General features: G+C 43.3%; 1 protein-coding gene across 3 annotated transcripts in view; it reads left to right on the top strand.

Annotated features, from left to right (window-relative positions):
- Nucleotides 1-17,397, top strand: part of l3mbtl3 (L3MBTL histone methyl-lysine binding protein 3) — a 152,857-nt gene that overhangs the window by 64,980 nt on the left and 70,480 nt on the right. For all 3 annotated transcript variants that reach the window (XM_072251539.1, XM_072251538.1, XM_072251537.1), the window contains exon 16: nt 8,073-8,175. In XM_072251539.1, coding sequence (XP_072107640.1) covers nt 8,073-8,175 — 103 coding nt within the window. The remainder of the gene's footprint in view (nt 1-8,072; nt 8,176-17,397) is intronic.

Genomic DNA, 17,397 nt, shown 5'->3' with positions numbered 1-17,397 from the left:
GTCCGGGCAGTAGCTCAGAAGAGCACCTACCCATTGAAGCTTCTAGTTTACACAGAGAAACATACCCTCAGGGTCCTCCGAGAGGGAGGGAGAATGATGGACCCAAACGGATGGATACAGTTAATTACAGGGAACAACTACGACCAAGAGCTAGGATAAGAGGCTCTGAGTATCCAATGTGTTGGTGTGGGAGAGCCTTTTGCAGCATTAAAGGTTTATGAGTCCACCAAGCAAAGTTGAAGTGCTATTCCTTCCCAGTGGATGAAGATGAGATTACTTCAAGCACAGATGACGTGGTCTTTTCGACTGCTGATTCACAAGCCACAGCGATTCGCTCTGGAGAGCATCATCATACTCCAGGTCAGACGAGTGATAACCCAGGTCAGGTTTCAGACCACAGTACCCAGGTAGATCCTTTGCATGATGGCGGTGGTGAGGAGGTAGAGAAGAAGAGGAAGGTCAAGTGGCCAGCAATGGCAGATGAGAAGGCTTGTCGTGTGTTTGATGAGGATATCAGTATGATGTTGGAGAACACTCTCAGGGGAACATCAAAGAGAAAGTTGGAAGTGATGGGCGATATGATATTGGAAAGTACTGGTTTGGTTGAATTGAAGAAAGCAAAGCCTACACAGACACCAAGCAGGTGCTAGAAGGAGATTAGTAGGTTGAGGGGAGAGCTTAAGTCGTTGAGACAGAGGTGGAAGGTAGCAAATGAGGGTGACAAACCAGGGCTTGCCAATCTCTGAGAGCATTTTCGATTAAAGTTAGCATCATTGTCGTGCAGAGTCACAACATAAAAAGAGAAAGAAGAGAGAGAAGGCAAGAAAGTCATTCTTTGAGGCAGGAGTGAAGTTCAATCTGTCAGAACCCAAACTGGCAGAAGTTGAATGGTTCATCAGAAAGGCAAGGTCGGGTTCAGTGCCAGGACCTATTGGAGTGCTGTTAAGGTGTTCAAGAAGTGTGAAGAGCTGAGGAAATACTTGTGGAGATTGTTAAAGGTGGTGTGGAGACAAGATGTTGTTCCTTTGTCATGGAGTGAGGCTGAAGGAGTATACATCCCGAAGGAAGAGAATTCTTCTACATTGTATCAGTTCTGACCAATTTCACTCCTGAGTGTAAAGGGGAAGATTATGCTTGGCATTCTAGCAGAAAGAATATCTTCATTTGTGATAGAGAATGGATTGGTAAATACATCTGTGCAGAAGGTAGGAATACCAGGCTTCCCGGGATGCCTTGAACATTCTAGTATGATATGGCATACCATCCAGGAGTCGAAAAGGTTGAGAAGAAATCTGGCTGTAGTTTGGCTTGATCTTGAAAATGCAGTCTGTTCCCCATGCCCTAATTGAGTTTGTGATGGAATTCCTATGGATTCCTACTAAGGTGAGGAACTTCGTTATGCAGTACTACAACGATCTCCGGATGAGGTTTTCCACTCAGCAGTTTACAACTAGGTGGCAGAGCTTGGATGTTGGAATCCCAGTGGGATGTGCAATTTCACCCATCCTTTTTGTGTTAGCCATGGAGGTCACTGTGAGGGCTGCAGAATCAGTGGGACCGGGTGTCGTACTTGATGGCGGAGGGGAGTTATCACCAATGCGAGCGTTCATGGACAATCTCACCCTTTTGGGTCCTAGCACGGAGGCAGTGGAAAGTGTACTATCTAGACTCGAGGAGCTAATGGATTGGGAAGAATGAATGAAGTTCAAGACCAAGAAGTCAAGGAGCCTTGTTCTTAGGAGAGAAAAGCTGGTTGACTTTCATTTCACCCTTTGTGGAGAGGAGATTCCATCCATTCAGAACCAACCAGTTAAGAGCCTCGGGCAATGGTACACAGAGGAGCTGAGAGACACCAAGAGGGTTCAAGAGACAGGAGAACAGATCAGCAGAGGTCTGATGTCTGTCGACAAGTGTGGCTTGCCTGGCAAGTTGAAGTTGTGGTGCCTGCGGTACAGACTGATGTCATGGATAACATGGCCACTAACTGTCTATGAAGTGGCAATGTCCCATGTTGAGGCAATGGAACGGAAGATCAACAAGTATGTGAAGAAGTGGCTTGGAGTACCGAGCAGCCTCACCAATGTTGCAATCCACAGTAGCCAGACAAAGCTTAACATCCCAGTGCAATCCCTTGTTGAAGAGGTCAAGGTAGCCAAGGTAAGATCATTCTTGATGCTTCGAGACTCAAAAGACCCTGTCATGAAGAACATGATGTGAGATCAGGCAGGAAATGGTCAGCCCATGTAGCAGTTGATGAGGCAGAGTCTTGATTGAAGCACAAGGAGACGGTTGGGGCTATCCAGCTAGGCCGCCAGGGACTTGGATGGACAACCCACAAGTGGTGGTCATCTTCTACAGGTAAGGAGCGCCGTGAGCTTGTAACACAAGAAATACGAGAGGTAAATGAGGAGAAGAGGTTAGCTAACACAGCTGGCCTGGCCAAACAAGGGGCTTGGACCTGGTGGGAAAGTGTTGAACAATGACATCTATCTTGGAATGTTCTGTGACAGTTGGAACTGCTCTGCATTTCTTTTCTATGCAGAGCAGCGTATGACTGCTCCCAACACCTGCCAACCTCAGCACCTGGTATGAAGATAAGACAGACAGGTGTGCTGGTGTGGCGAGAAGGGAACACTTCAACATATTTTGAGTGCACGCAGAGTCAATCTTTCCAGCGGCATGTACACTTGGAGACCTAACAATGTTCTCAAAGTTGTAACAGAAGCGGTTGAGCAGAGAGTACTGCAGCACAACTTATCTCATGCCTCAGGCTGCACAAAACATCGCATATCATTTGTGAAAGAAGGCTCTAATTCAAGGGTGTACAGCACAAGCCCACGATCAAGCATACTTTCTTCAGCCAATGATTGCTGTGTCAAGGCTGACCTGGATGGGAAAGACAGTTTCCCGGAGCTTTCACCGCATTGCGTCCAGATATAATCATATGGTCTGACACCAGTAGAGAAGTGGTTATTGGTGAACTCACAGTCCCCTGGGAAGACAACATCAATGAACCCCATGAGCGCAAGTTAACCGAGTATGCAGAATTAAGATCAGAGTGCAGAGACAGAGGGTGGAAGGTCTCGTGCTATCCATCGAAGTAAGGTGCCGTGGTTTTATTGCGTTCACTTTCCAGAAGTGGCTGTGTGACCTTGGCTTCACTAGAAGAGAGATCAAGTCAACCAGCAGGGCTGTAGCTGAGGCAGCAGAGACAGGATCAGCATGGGTGTGGACCAAGTACGTCCAGAGGGGCAGATGATCGGACAGTGTGTCCATCTTTTGCAAACCCTTTAGTAGTTGTATAGTCTACTCTTCAGATGTCTATCTGTTGCATGGAAGCGACCAACAACTCTGATAGAGGCAGATGCCAAATTTTTAAGCTCACCAGTGGGAGGTGGTGCTTTAGCACTGCTGGCCCACCACCTCGAGGGAGTCTTGATCATAAGCGGGCTAAAATTACCACAGTATTGGTAATTATTGGTAAAAGTCTTAGACATATATAGCTGGTGTGCCGTATACCTATATACTGAACAGAGAGAAAGGTTTTGAGAGTTTCAGATGATCTGAGCACAACTCCAGAATTGTATTATTATCAATTATCACCTTTCAGATATCCAGACTTTTTAAGTACTTCATCCCAGTAACGATGGGTGGGGTTTAGGAGCCTAAGGTAAAAGTCTTAGAAACCACTAATATGAATGCCCTCCCACAATAACTAATCTCAAATGACAGAGTTTGAGAAAGTGGATGATTGAAAAATAACTTTTTTTCTAAAGATCAGTCATTTTGGATTTAGAACTGTCTTGTCCGTAGAAGGCAGAATAGTTCAATAGTTCCATTTAATATCGGAATACAATATACATCATGAAGTTCTTATTCTTCGCAGATATCCACGGAAACAGAAGTCTCCCAAAGAATGAATGACATTAAAAACGTTAGAACCCCCAAAGCCCTCCCAAACTCAAGCAAAAACAAAGCAATGACCTTTCTTCTCCACATCAGCCAAAAAAGCATTAGCATCCTCCACCCACCAAGCAAGCAATAGCAAAGCCCCCAAGAAAGACCATGATCAGCAGTACAACAAAAACTAATCGTTCGCCCAACAATTCGACATACCACAGGCTCTCTCCTACCCAATAAAGGGACAGAGAGGTGTCACCCTTTCACAGTGAGATGGGAGAGATACCAAAACAACTCGCTGATTTGCAATGATAAAGTCTGCTGCGTCGCTTTTTTCCCCCCAAATTCTCTGATTCAAGAATCAGCAACAAGCTCTCCTCTGCCAACAAGAGAACGAGAGTGCATGATTTGCTGAGTACAGAGCCTCTGACAGCCAATCAGCAGTTTTCGATGTTCTGTTATGTCCCATGAAGTGTCAGTTGGCGCATCGGCATAGAATCGGTTTGTCTACAGGACCACAAAGCCTTAGAACCCCAAAGATGCGCTCGTCTTCTGGGCTGCGTCCTTGGGATTTTGAAAAGTAGCTAGTTGTGAACCCCCAGAGTGGGTCCCACAACCACAAAGTTAGAGTGTAACTCTAGGTCAGAGTCTGCGACAGAACCCTATCCACCCTGAAAAGGAAAAAGAGAGACATCAAAGGTAGGAATTAAGCTGTTTCCACAGATGAGCTTGAAGGAGTCGCTGTTAAGCATTACTTTAGTTCTGCCTGTTCACAGTAGTGGTGGAGGGTGTTATTCTTGATCGGAGGTTGAGACCACTGGTGTTCCAGAGGGCTCATTACTGGACCCCTGTTGTTTGTGAAATAATTGTCATGGATAAAAATGAGGAGAGGTGGGGAACTGAGTTTGCAGATAAAGATTGGTAGAGTTGTGGACAGTGCAGAGAGCTGTCAAAGAATATAGCAAAATATAGATTAGTTACAGATATGGGTAAGAAAATGGTAGGTGGAGTTAAATCGAGCAAATATGGGGTGTTGCTCTTGGGGAGGCCTAATGTAAGGGGAAATTATAATGTCAGGACCCTTAACACATAATGATCCAGGGGTCCAAGTCCATAACTCTCAAAATGGCTGTGCAAGTGGATAAGATGGTAAAGAAGGCATATGGCATGCTTGCCTTCATTGGTCGAGACAATGCATACAAGAGGCTGGAATTCGTGATGCAGCCATGTAAAACTTTTATTGGGCTGCACTTGGAGTATTGTGTGCAATTCTGGTTGCCCCATTACAGAAAGGATGTGGAGACCTTGGAAAGGGTGCAGAAGGGGTTTACCTGGATGCTGCCAGTAGGAGAGGGTATGAGCTATGTGAGAGTGAAGTTGGACAAACTTTGGTTGTTATCTCTGGAGCATTGAAGGCTGACGGGACACCTGATTGAGAAATGTTTTTCCAGAAGGCAGAGATGTCAAGTACTAGAGGGCATGTGGTTAAGGTTAGAAAAGGAAACGTGCAGGACAATTTTTTTTTTAACACAGATATTTGGAAAAAGCTATGGTGGAAACAGATATGATTGTGGTATTTCAGAGAACATTAGACACATGTTTATACAGAGGTGGTGGAATTTGGTTCATATACAGACAGAAGGGAATTAGTTTAATTTTGCATTGTGTGGAACAGACATTGTAGTCTGTAGCAAAGAAGGGAATAAGTGCACCATGAGCAGATTCAAAATTAGTAGCAAGTTAGTTGTAAAATTAAAAGGAGAGGTTGGGCAGGGTAGGACTTTATTCCTTGAAATGTAAAAAAGCTGAATGGTGGCCATGTACAAGTGTATAAAATCATGAGGAGGAATAGATTAGTCAACACAAACTTCTTTCCACTGAAGGGAAGCTCAGAACTAATGGGCATAGGTTTAAGGTGAGAGGCAAAAGATTTAAAAGGAACAAGAGGGTTGTGTTTAAACAGAATGAGCTGCCAGAGAAGGTGGTTGAGACAGGTATGACGTTTAAAAGACTGTTGGATAGGTTTGTAGAAAGGAGGATTTTGGAGGGGGATATGGGACTGGATTGGTGGGCAAAATGGTCAGTATGGACTAGATAGGCCAAAGAGCCTGTTTACATGCTGTGTTACTTAGTGACTCTTCAGTGAAGTTTCCAACTTAAATTTGTGCTTGATGAATGAATATACACCCTGGAAAGAGGAGATAACCATGATATCTGAGGTCAAGCAGTTGAATGGTGGCAGTTTGAATGAAATTAACATTTGGTAGAAGATTATTGATTAAGTCATGTGGAATACAATAATCCAAGATCTTATTGATTGACCAGAAGGTACAGTTTACGAATTGGTTCATTAGGCTTTCTTCCCCAGACTGAATAGAGTCTTTACCCACATCTGAACATACAAAGCATGGCAGCATCTGACAAGAGAGTAGTACTGACTGGTCAAACAGTGTGAAGCTTGGCAAGATCACATTGTCTTACTTGGATGGATATCTCAAAGTGATCTGAATTTGTTCATTCCCTTCAAAACGTATTTAAGTGAAAATAGAAATTTTGCCAAATGATTTCAGATTATTCCATCGTAGATCAAAATGGGGTAATTGAAATAGAAACCTCAATGTAAACTGCTTGCCTAGGATTATTGGCTGTTGTTCAATCTGGTAAAGAGATTCTGACTGGTGAATGAAAACCACTGTTACATGGTTCCGAAGCTGACATAGGTTAAGAAATACAAACATCCTTTAAAGTTATGCCAGAAATTCAAGAATTCTTAGTATCATTGGCAAGACAGATGCATGGAATAACTTGTCAGCTTTCAGGAAGCATTTTTGTTTAGAAATTTAATGTGCTCTTCCAGCTGTTTTCAATGTGAAGTTATGCAAGTTTAACTGTCCGTATTTCTACAAGTTTTGGGATGTTCAGTAGTAATGGCGGATAAATGAATGAGGAAGGAAAAAGAAGGTCATAAACCTTGGTTATTCTTTAAAAAGATTTCAGCTTACATAATCAAATATTTTAACATTTGATGCATATTTGTTTCTATCATCAGAGTTCTTTGTACATATTGATTCATTGTTACCTCACCATAGGATAGTAGGTATTTTCTAGATTAATTAAGCTTGGCTCTCAATAGAACTGAACTATGTTTCCAAAATCAAATGTGTGACTAAGTGAATAAAACTTTAAGTATCCTATGTACTGTGACCTTAAAAATTCTTGTATTTCTGAAATAACTTTAATCGAATTTCAGGCAGATGGGGCTTGTCATTTGTTGTTTGCATGTCATCTAGAAGGAGGAAAACTCTGATCTCAAACCTCCACTGCCTTGTGGCTATACCCGTTCATGGGGAAGGCTTCAGGAGTAAACCCCGAGGGAACAATCAGAGCTGGAGTTCCTAAGGCAGTCCTACGTTCAGTTCAACGCTGACTGTCAATTCCTGCAATGCTGCTAGTACCGAACTGTATTGATCTCTGCCATTCCTTTGAGCTTATCAGATGTTTGGAGAGGGGGAGCTCGCTACATGGACAACAGCTTGCTCTCCATATGGTATTGCCAGGCTTGGTAACTAGTCAGCCAGAACGCAATACCCATGGTCAACTCTGACTGGCAGAAACCTCACTCTCTTTAAAAATACGGTACCCTAATGCTCTATATAGCATTAAAATTAATACAAGTTCTATCAAGTAACATGACAAATAATTCAAATGAGCAGCTGATCCACAAGGATGAGAGTGATAGGCATTCTTGTATCCTCCTTAATTCTAACTCATTCTGATCCTAAGCTTTATGAACCATTAAAACTATTGAGGGCAACAGAAGAGACATCAAGACTCTAGCAGCACACATGAGTTTCAGTGGAGTTTCCCTGTTCTCCTTTTGACCAGGTTGATTCCCACATGTGCTCCAGCTTACTCCCATGTACCTAAGATGGGTAGGTTAATAGCTTATTTGGCCATTGTACATGTCCCTGATACCAGGTGAGTACTAGAATCTAAGTGAGGTTGATGGGGATGTAGCGAGAATTCGGGGAAAAAAATTAGTGAGGGAATGGGATTGCTCTAAGAGTCAGTATCAAATTATTGGGCTAAAATAGCCTTCTATGGCAAAATGGAGTACAGTAAATATGACAAGAGTTTGGATAATTAACAGCTTGTGTTTTGATTGCAAATAGGTCCTTTGGATCTGGTGGAAGCCTCAGAACAAGGCGGATGCCCTACTCCGGGCTGTAAAGGTATCGGCCACATAAAAGGAGTAAAACATTCTGGCCACCACAGGTAAAAGAGCAGTGTTTGTAATTCCATTCAGAGTTGAATTTGATACTATCTTTTAATTTGTTTTATGGAACTCCGGAGATGTGAGCATAAAATACAGGCAGACGTTCCAATACCTTCTGTCTTAAGGTGAACTGTTAAACTGAGGCCCATTTTCACTCTGGCTGAAAATTAAAGGTCCCTTGTCACTCTCTTGCAGACAAACTAGAACATCTGAGTAGTTTGTTTTTATCTCAAACAGCAGCACTGAAACAAGTTACCTGGATGTTAGCTTAGTGTTATTTTTGAGAGCTCCCTGCTTACACTGAGTTGTATTTTCTGCATTGCAACAGTGACTGTACTTCCAGGTTGAGTCAGTAGTGAAGAAGGTGAATGCAATGTTGGCATTCATTTCTAGAGGAATAGAGTATAGGAGCAGGGATGTGATGTTGAGGCTCTATAAGGCGCTGGTGAGACCTCACTTGGAGTACTGTGGGCAGTTTTGGTCTCCTTATTTAAGAAAGGATGTGCTGACGTTGGAGAAGGTACAGAGAAGATTCACTAGAATGATTCCAGGAATGAGAGGGTTAACATATGAGGAACGTTTGTCCGCTCTTGGACTGTATTCCTTGGAGTTTAGAAGAATGAGGAGAGACCTCATAGAAACATTTCGAATGTTAAAAGGCATGGACAGAGTGGATGTGGCAAAGTTGTTTCCCATGATGGGGGAATCTAGTACGAGAGGGCATGACTTAAGGTTTGAAGGGCGCCCTTTCAGAACAGAAATGCGAAGAAATTTTTTTAGTCAGAGGGTGGTGAATCTATGGAATTTGTTGCCACGGGCAGCAGTGGAGGCCAAGTTATTGGGTGTATTTAAGGCAGAGATTGATAGGTATTTGAGTAGCCAGGGCATCAAAGGTTATGGTGAGAAGGCAGGGAGTGGGACTAAATAGGAGAAAATGGATCAGCTCATGATAAAATGGCGGAGCAGACTCGATGGGCTGAATGGCCTACCTCTGCTCCTTTGTCTTATGGAAAAGCACTTGACTGGTCATTAATCACTTCTGATGCCCCAGGGTTGTGGAAGCTTTGATGGAGATGCAAGTTTTTCTGGAGTTCGTTTATAAACCATCTTCTATATATCTTGAATATATTGCCTAGACAAAGTGTTTCTTTTTATCAGTGACATACACATTTTATGGGCTGCATTGTGCTCCCAGGGATTCCCAACCTGAGCTCCATAGGCTCCTCAGTTAATGGTAAGGGTCTATGGCATAAGGAATGTTGGGAGCCCCTGTGCTAGATCAATCCCCCTGTCTGGAATCCCCATTAGCTGTCCTTGCATACTTGCACTTTTTCTGGGCAGCTTATGGAAGGAGGGGTGTATGTGTGTGTATGTGAGTGCAACTGGGTTTGAAGCATATCTAACTTGTGATGAATAACCCTGGGTTACAAATAACGTGACATAAAGAAATCTAACTCAACACAAATTCCTCCTCGCATTTTTTAAAGCTCTTTTAAAGTTTGTTCCCAGTGAATCACTATTGAAATCAGTGGTCTCGGATCCTTTGCCAGGACTTCCTAGCACGATATTCAAGGGGTGATTTCCCCAATAATGTTTTTTTAATGACGGGATATTCCATTAGTTTAATTATGATTGATTATTCAATGAAATAGAAGAACCTGATGAAGTGTTTGTCGAGCGATGTGATACGAGTAGCTACAGAAAATGGACATTTCTGACTGCTCAACAATGGAGCATTGAACAACCCGAGCACCGTTTGTCAAAATCAGAATCAGGTTTATTATCACCAGCATGTGATGTGAAATTTGTTAACTTAGCCACAGCAGTTCAATGCAATACATAATATAGCAGAGGGAAAAAAATAAAATAATAATAAATAAATCAATTAGAGTATATGTATATTGAAAAGATTTTAAAAAGTGCAAAAAAACCCAGAAATACTGTATATTTTTTGAAAAAGTGAGGTAGTATTCACGGACGGGTTCAATGTCCATTTAGGAATCGGATGGCAGAGGGGAAGAAGCTGTTCCTGAATAGCTGAGTGTGTGCCTTCAGGCTTACTGATGGTAACAGTGAGAGAAGAGCATGCCCTGGGTGCTGGAGGTCTTTAATAATGGACGCTGCCTTTCTGAGACACCGCTCCCTGAAGATGTCCTGGGTACTTTGTAGGCTAATACCCAAGATGGAGGTGACTAGAATTAAACCCTCTGCAGCTTCGTTCGGTCCTGTGCAGTAGCCCCCCCCCACCATACCAGACAGTGATGCAGCCTGTCAGAATGCTCTCCCTGGTACATCTTTAGAGGTTTTTGAGTTTTGTTGACATACCAAGTCTCTTCAAACTCCTAAAGTATAGCTGCTGTCTTGCCTTCTTTATAACTACATCGATATGATGGGACCAGGTTAGGTCCTCAGAGATCTTAACACCAAGGAACTTGAAACTGCTCACTCTCTCCACTTCTGATCCCTCTATGAAGATTGGTATATGTTCCTTTGTCTTAACCTTCCTGAAGTCCACAATCAGCTCTTTCATCTTACTGACGTTGTGCCAGGTTGTTGCTACGGCACCACTCCACTAGTTGGCATATCTCACTCTTGTACGCCCTCTCGTCACCACCTGAGATTCTACCAACAATGGTTGTATCAGCAAATTTATAGATGGTATTTGAACTATGCCTAGCCACACAGCCATGTGTATACAGAGAGTAAAGCAGTGGGCTAAGCACACACACCTGAGGTGAGCCAGTGTTTGATCATCAGCGAGGAGGATATGTTATCACCAATCTGCACATATTGTGGTCTTCTATTTAGGAAGTTAAGATCCAATTGCAGAGGGAAATACAGAGGCCCAGGTTCTGCAACTTCTCAATCAGGAATGTGGGAATGATGGTGTGAAATGCTAAGCTATAATCGATGAACAGCATCCTGACATAGGTGTTCCTGTTGTCCAGGTGGTCTAAAGCTGTGTGGAGAGTTATTGAGATTGCGTGTGCCGTTGACCTATTGTGACGATTGGCAAATTGCAATGATTCAGGTCCTTGCAGGAGTTCAGTCATGACCAACCTCTCAAAACATTTCATCACTGTTAATATGAGTGCTACTGGGCGATAGTGATTAAGGCAGCCGACATTATTCTTCTTAGGCACTGGTATAATTGTTGCCTTTTTGAAGCAAGTGGGAACCCGTAGCAGTGAGAGATTGAAAATGTCCTTGAATACTCCTGCTAGTTGGTAGGCACAGGTTTTCAGAGCCTTACCAGATACTCCATCAGGACCTTCCGCCCTGCGAGGGTTCACTCTCTTTAAAGACAGTCTAACATGAGCCTCTGAGACAGAGATCGCAGGGTCATCAGGTGCCAGCAGGGATTGTCACAGCTGTAGTTGTGTTCTCCCTTTCAAAGCGAGCATGGAAATTAGAAAAATTGAACAAGATAACTTAAACTGAACTATTGGTTATTTCTTTAAAACCCACTTATAAGTAAATACAGGAAACTAAAGCAAAAGAACAAAAAAGACTGTTTCCCATTGCCTCCTATCCTGCAGGCTTTGAATACCGAAATTCCCCACTGAAACCACTGGGTCTTGCATCCTTTGCCAGTTCTGTCTGGCACAGGATCTAAGAGGTGATTTCCCCAATATTATGTTGGGGAATCTAAACTAGATTCTTGTAGCATCTTTGGATCCCACTGATGTGGAACATTTGTTTGCAGCTGCCCATCTCTGAAATGGGATTTGACATCATAATACAGTGGATTCTGGTTAATTGGGCCATCAGTTACCTGGGGCAACTGCTTATTTGGGACAACTGTTAAAAGTACAAAAACTAATTGAGAAAATAGTTCAGATTACCTTCATTTATTTTGGACACTATGCCATTTAATTGGGGTCGGAGACTTGCTGAACAGTTTCTATCTGGAACATGAGAACATAAGAAATGGGAGCAGGAGTAGGCCATCTGTCCCGTCGAGCCTGCTCTGCCACTCAATAAGATCATGGCTGAATAGGCCATGGACTCATCTACACCTACTTGCCTTTTCCCCATAACCCTTAATGCAAAAATCTATCCGACCTTGTCTTAAGTATATTTGCTGAATATGTAAAGTGTCAATCGCGTGCGCTTGTGTGGCTGTTACACATTGCACGGTGCTTAGGGCGAACAGATTTTGATGGCGTCAGTTGCATGTGTTTGTTCAAAAAACAGCAAATTTTGTCACTGATAGTTGGCGACAAAGAAGCAGTAAGACAATCCAGAGCTGTTTTGCTCTCTTCAGTTTCAGCCATTGAGGCTTGGAGATGCCAGGAGTGAAAATGAAATAATTTCACTACTTCAAGTTAGGAGTTATGAAGAATTTGAAGGTATTGACAATTGTCTTGAATGTTACTATGAAAATGAAGACTTGGAGGACGCAATTGTCAAAGGCATTGTATCAAGGCAGACCTAGGTGTCTGCACTGAATTCTGTTAATTTACAGTAGTGATCGCCAACCAGTCGATCTTTGAGACTTTCCCAGTAGATCCTGGGGGAAGAAAAAGAAAAATAAATACACAAATACATTATGCCTGATAAACCTTTTGATGCAAAAGCAAATTTTACCCCTAGAGCGCATGTGTGAGTCGTTTTTAACCCACACTTAGTTGCTTTCCCTGGTTATTGTGTTTCTCTTTTCCCACTGCCCAGCGTCGTGCGTCACATGTGTGCTGACATCATGTGACCATTGCCGCGGTCTGTCAAATTTCCATGGAGCGTGGGAGAACCTCGTTTATCTTAAACACAAACAGGCAAACTGTCCAATGGTGAAAGAAAACAACATGTGGGTAAAAATGACTCACTTATGCATTCATGACTTAACTAAAATTTGATCAACTTTAATTGGTTTTGACTCTGTTATGCTATTTCTATTACGTCAGTTATGCAAAAGTTTGATCAGTTGTACTGCTTTCTTTCTTTCGAATTTTTTGCCTTTGATAGCGTGAATTCGTGTTTAGCATTTCGGATAGTGTGCTAGTAATTAGCATTAATTTTAGTTTTTTACTGAAAAGTTAGTCTGTCTCCCCCCCTCCCCCCTCCCCCCCCTCCCCCCTCCCCCCCCTCCCCCCTCCCCCCCTCCCCCCTCCCCCCCCTCCCCCCTCCCCCCTCCCCCCTCCCCCCCCCTCCCCCCCCTCCCCCCCCTCCCCCCCTCCCCCCCCCTCCCCCCCCCTCCCCCCCTCCCTCCCCCCCTCCCTCCCCCCCTCCCTCCCCCCCTCCCCCCTCCCCCCTCCCCCTCTCCCCCCCTCCCCCCTCCCCCCCTCCCCCCCTCCCCCCCTCCCCCCCTCCCCCCTCCCCCCCTCCCCCCCTCCCCCCTCTCCCCCCTCCCCCCTCTCCCCCCCTCCCCCCTCCCCCCTCTCCCCCCCTCCCCCCTCCCCCCTCTCCCCCCCTCCCCCCTCTCCCCCCCTCCCCCCTCTCCCCCCCTCCCCCCTCTCCCCCCCTCCCCCCTCTCCCCCCCTCCCCCCTCTCCCCCCCTCCCCCCTCTCCCCCCCTCCCCCCTCCCCCCCCCCTCTCCCCCCCCCCTCTCCCCCCTCTCATTTTTTTTAGTGTAGCTTGTGCTGCATCAAAGTGACCAATTAGATTAGAGTACAGACTGTTGCAAACATCAATATATGGTACTCGCTGGTTTTATCCTGCAAGGGCGCTAGCTAGCATGGCGGAGGCGCCACGAAAGGTGAAAACGTGCAAATTCCATCCAGAATGGGAAGAGGAATTTCTGTTTACCTTGGTGAAAGACAAGTGTGTATGTATGTTGTGCCACCAAACACAAGCACTAACTAAAAGAGGGAATCTGGAGCAGCACCACAACACCAACCACCAGAAATTTAAAGACACCTACCCCCCAAAGAGCGCAATCCGTACCAGGAAAGTTGAGGAGCTGAAATGTGGGTTGAAGGCCCAGCAATTGTTTTTCACAAAACATGCTGCTCAAAATAAGGCTGCTATTGAAGTATCATTTTGTTTAAGTCACCTTTTGGCTAAATGCAAGAAGCCTTTTACAGATGGCGATTTATTCAAGGAAACAATGGCCATTACTGCAGAGACTGTTTTTAATGACTTTAAAAACAAAAACGACATCAAAGTTGCAATACGTAATATACTGCTTGGCCCTGCAGCAGTGACAAGGAGGGTGGAGTCACTGTCGAAGGACATGAATCAACAAGTGTTAAAGGACTTGTCACTCTGTGAATATTTTTCACGACAGTTCGATCAATCCCTGGATGTAATGCAAACAGCTCAGCTTGTTATATTTGTCAGAATGGCTTTCCAGGATTTTACAACAAAGAAGGACTTCCTGTCTCTTTTGCACTTAAAGGAGAAAACAAGAGGTGAGGATATTTACAATGAGTTTAAAAAATATATCCGTGAGAATGACATCCCCGTTCATAAACTGGTGGCAATTACTACTGATGGGGCCCCAGCAATGCGCGGTGTGCGCGTTGGTTTTATAGCACTGTGCCGTAATGAGATTTTCCCAGCTTCCTGGATTATCACTGTGTGATTCATAAGCAGGCCTTGGCTGGGAAGGTGGTGGACTTTTCTCATGTAATGACACTGGTGGCCAAACTGATAAATTTAATTCAGCAAAAGCGCCTCAGCACTGCTTATTCAAGGCGTTATTGGATGAGCTCGATGCCGCTTACGGAGACATAATTCTTCATGCTGATGTTCGGTGGTTGAGTCATGGCAAAGTGCTGCAACGATTTGTTGACTTGCTGCCTGAGATACAGACTTTTCTGTCGACAAGAAACAAGGAACACTAGGAACTGTCAGATGATGCGTGGCTACTGGATTTAGGGTTTCTGACAGACCTAACAGCTAAATTAAATGCACTTAACAACGAGCTCATGGGAAAAGACTGACACCTGCCCCACATGATGAGCGCAGTAAATGCGTTTAAGGCCAAGCTTGGTATTTAGATTTCAAATTTAAAGAACAGGAGGCTGACACACTTCCGCAACTTGGAGAAACTGTTACAGGCCATCAAGGAAAAAAAATGCTTTTTGCCCTGAGCAGTACTGTGTTTACCTAGACAAACTGGCAATAGAGTTTGATCGGCGTTTTGGGGAGTTAAACGTCATGAAAGATATTGCTGCATTTATTTCAAACCCATTTCTGCTGATCGATATAGAACAGATAGCAGGTAAATTCCAGCAAGTATTTGGTGTGCCAAGTGATATTGAAATGGAAATAATTGATTTGCAAAATGACATTGAGCTTAAAGCAAGATCAAGGGATGGTGACTTTAGGGGGCTTGTCAGCAAGGAGAAGTTTCCTCATCTCACCATATGTGCACTAAAAGTCAGTGCCTACTTCGGGTCAACTTAGCTGTGTGAAGTTGCATTTTCACAGATGAAAATTATTAAATCTAAGTAGAGGAGCTGTCTTACTGACAGACACCTCACAGACTGTCTGTCTGTAGTTATGAGCCAAATTTCAGGGAACTAGCAGAAAGTATTCAGCCCCAGTCACCAAACTGAGTGCAACAGTCAATTTGTATTCATTTATTTTTCGTGTTGAAATAAAATTAAATAATGAAACTTAGAATTAAAGATATGAAGTATTCTAATATTCTTAAAGAAAGACAGTTATGGTCTGTTTGATATGCTAGTTGCAGTGTTTTCTTGGTTGAATTAATTTGAAAGTTTGATAAAAGCATTTTATGTAATTCAAATACAATTCGCCCAAATAAAAGGCCTCAAGTTGGAAGTACAATCTGAGCTGTTTTTTCTCGAAACGGTTTAGTAGGTAGATCTTGCCTTTCACTAAGGCCGAGGTAGGGAATTTTGGGCTTAAAAAGGTTGGCGACCACTGATTTACAGTCAGTCAAAAGAACGTGGCAGTGTATTGTCAATAACTATTAGGAATTAATACAGTTTTATAGTAATGTAGTATTTGTAGTTTTCTAATTTGTTCTGTACTTCATTTAAATAGATAATTTGTTACTCAGTTAAACAGTAGTTTGTCTTTCTTTATGCCTTTTTAATTATTTCTATGAAACTTCAGCTAATGGGGCAGCCATTTAAGTGGGTCAGATATCCTGGTGCAGGTGTGTCTCAATTACCCGGAATCCACTGTATTGTTTTATCAAGAGTATAGAGTGATTTGCCTACACCTGATAATTAGTTATAATCAGATAACCATTGGAATTGATACTTTGTTATTTGCCACATTAAGTATAAGCCTTAAATCAAAATTCTGAGGAAAATTGTTTGCTATTATTTTATTTTTCATCATGAAAGGACTTTCCATATACTTTTTGAAATTGATCATGTGTGCATAAGAATTTTTAAAGAAAGGCGGAAGCCTATACAGTGGAACTATACCACTGACGTGAATGGCTAAAGCTGTTGTTGTGCTAACTTGTATTTTGCAGACTTTGGCTGCCATAATTTTATAAAACTGGAGTTCTGCTCTGCAGTTGTTGGAAGTGGTATTATTAATTACAAATTTCCACAATTGTGTAATAAAGCAAGTACTTCATCCTCACTAGGGGCTAACTTACTGATCAGTTTACGTCAGAGAAAGATATGGATAGATATCTGGCTGAGATTGTTCACATTCTTGAGCCTTGATTGTTGGATAGCTTGATGGGAAATTGGAAAATAACTTACATGTTGTCTTTTCAGAGACTTGTACCTCCCTTAGTATTAGAATAAAAAGTATGTGCAATGCTCAAGATAATCATCAGAACAAAGTACGCAAGGGCTACTTGGCATAGTTAGCTGTTGCTTCGTTCAATATGGTGATAACTGATCCAATCCTGGCTGCAACATCACTTCCATATTTTCTTCTCAGGGTCTCTGCTTCAAATTGGCACCCTCAGACTGCCTCTGATAGAGGCTGCAAAATGGTCGCTCCTCTTTAAGAGAAGGAATTCCTTTTCGTCTCTGCCTTTGCTGGGTGATGCCCTATATTTTGAAACTCTGCACCCGATTACTGGATACTTCCCACTCTATAAAAAATGTCCTCTTTGAACCTTCCCTGTCAAACTATCTCAGGATTTTTTTCCTGAGATACAGCGTGGAATAGGCCCTTCCAGCCTTTTGAGCTGCACCACCCACTGATCCCCAATTTTAACCCGAGCCTAATCATGAGACAATTTCCAGTGACCAATTAGTCTACCAACCGGTAGGTCTGGACTGTGGGAGGAAACTGGATCACCCAGCGGAAACCCAGGCAGTCATGGGGAGAACGTA

The sequence above is a fragment of the Mobula birostris genome, chromosome 2 (assembly GCF_030028105.1).
Source record: "Mobula birostris isolate sMobBir1 chromosome 2, sMobBir1.hap1, whole genome shotgun sequence".
Classification (NCBI taxonomy): Eukaryota; Metazoa; Chordata; class Chondrichthyes; order Myliobatiformes; family Myliobatidae; genus Mobula; species Mobula birostris.
The sequence above is the reverse complement of the archived record's forward strand: the minus strand, read 5'-3'. Positions and strand labels throughout refer to the sequence as shown.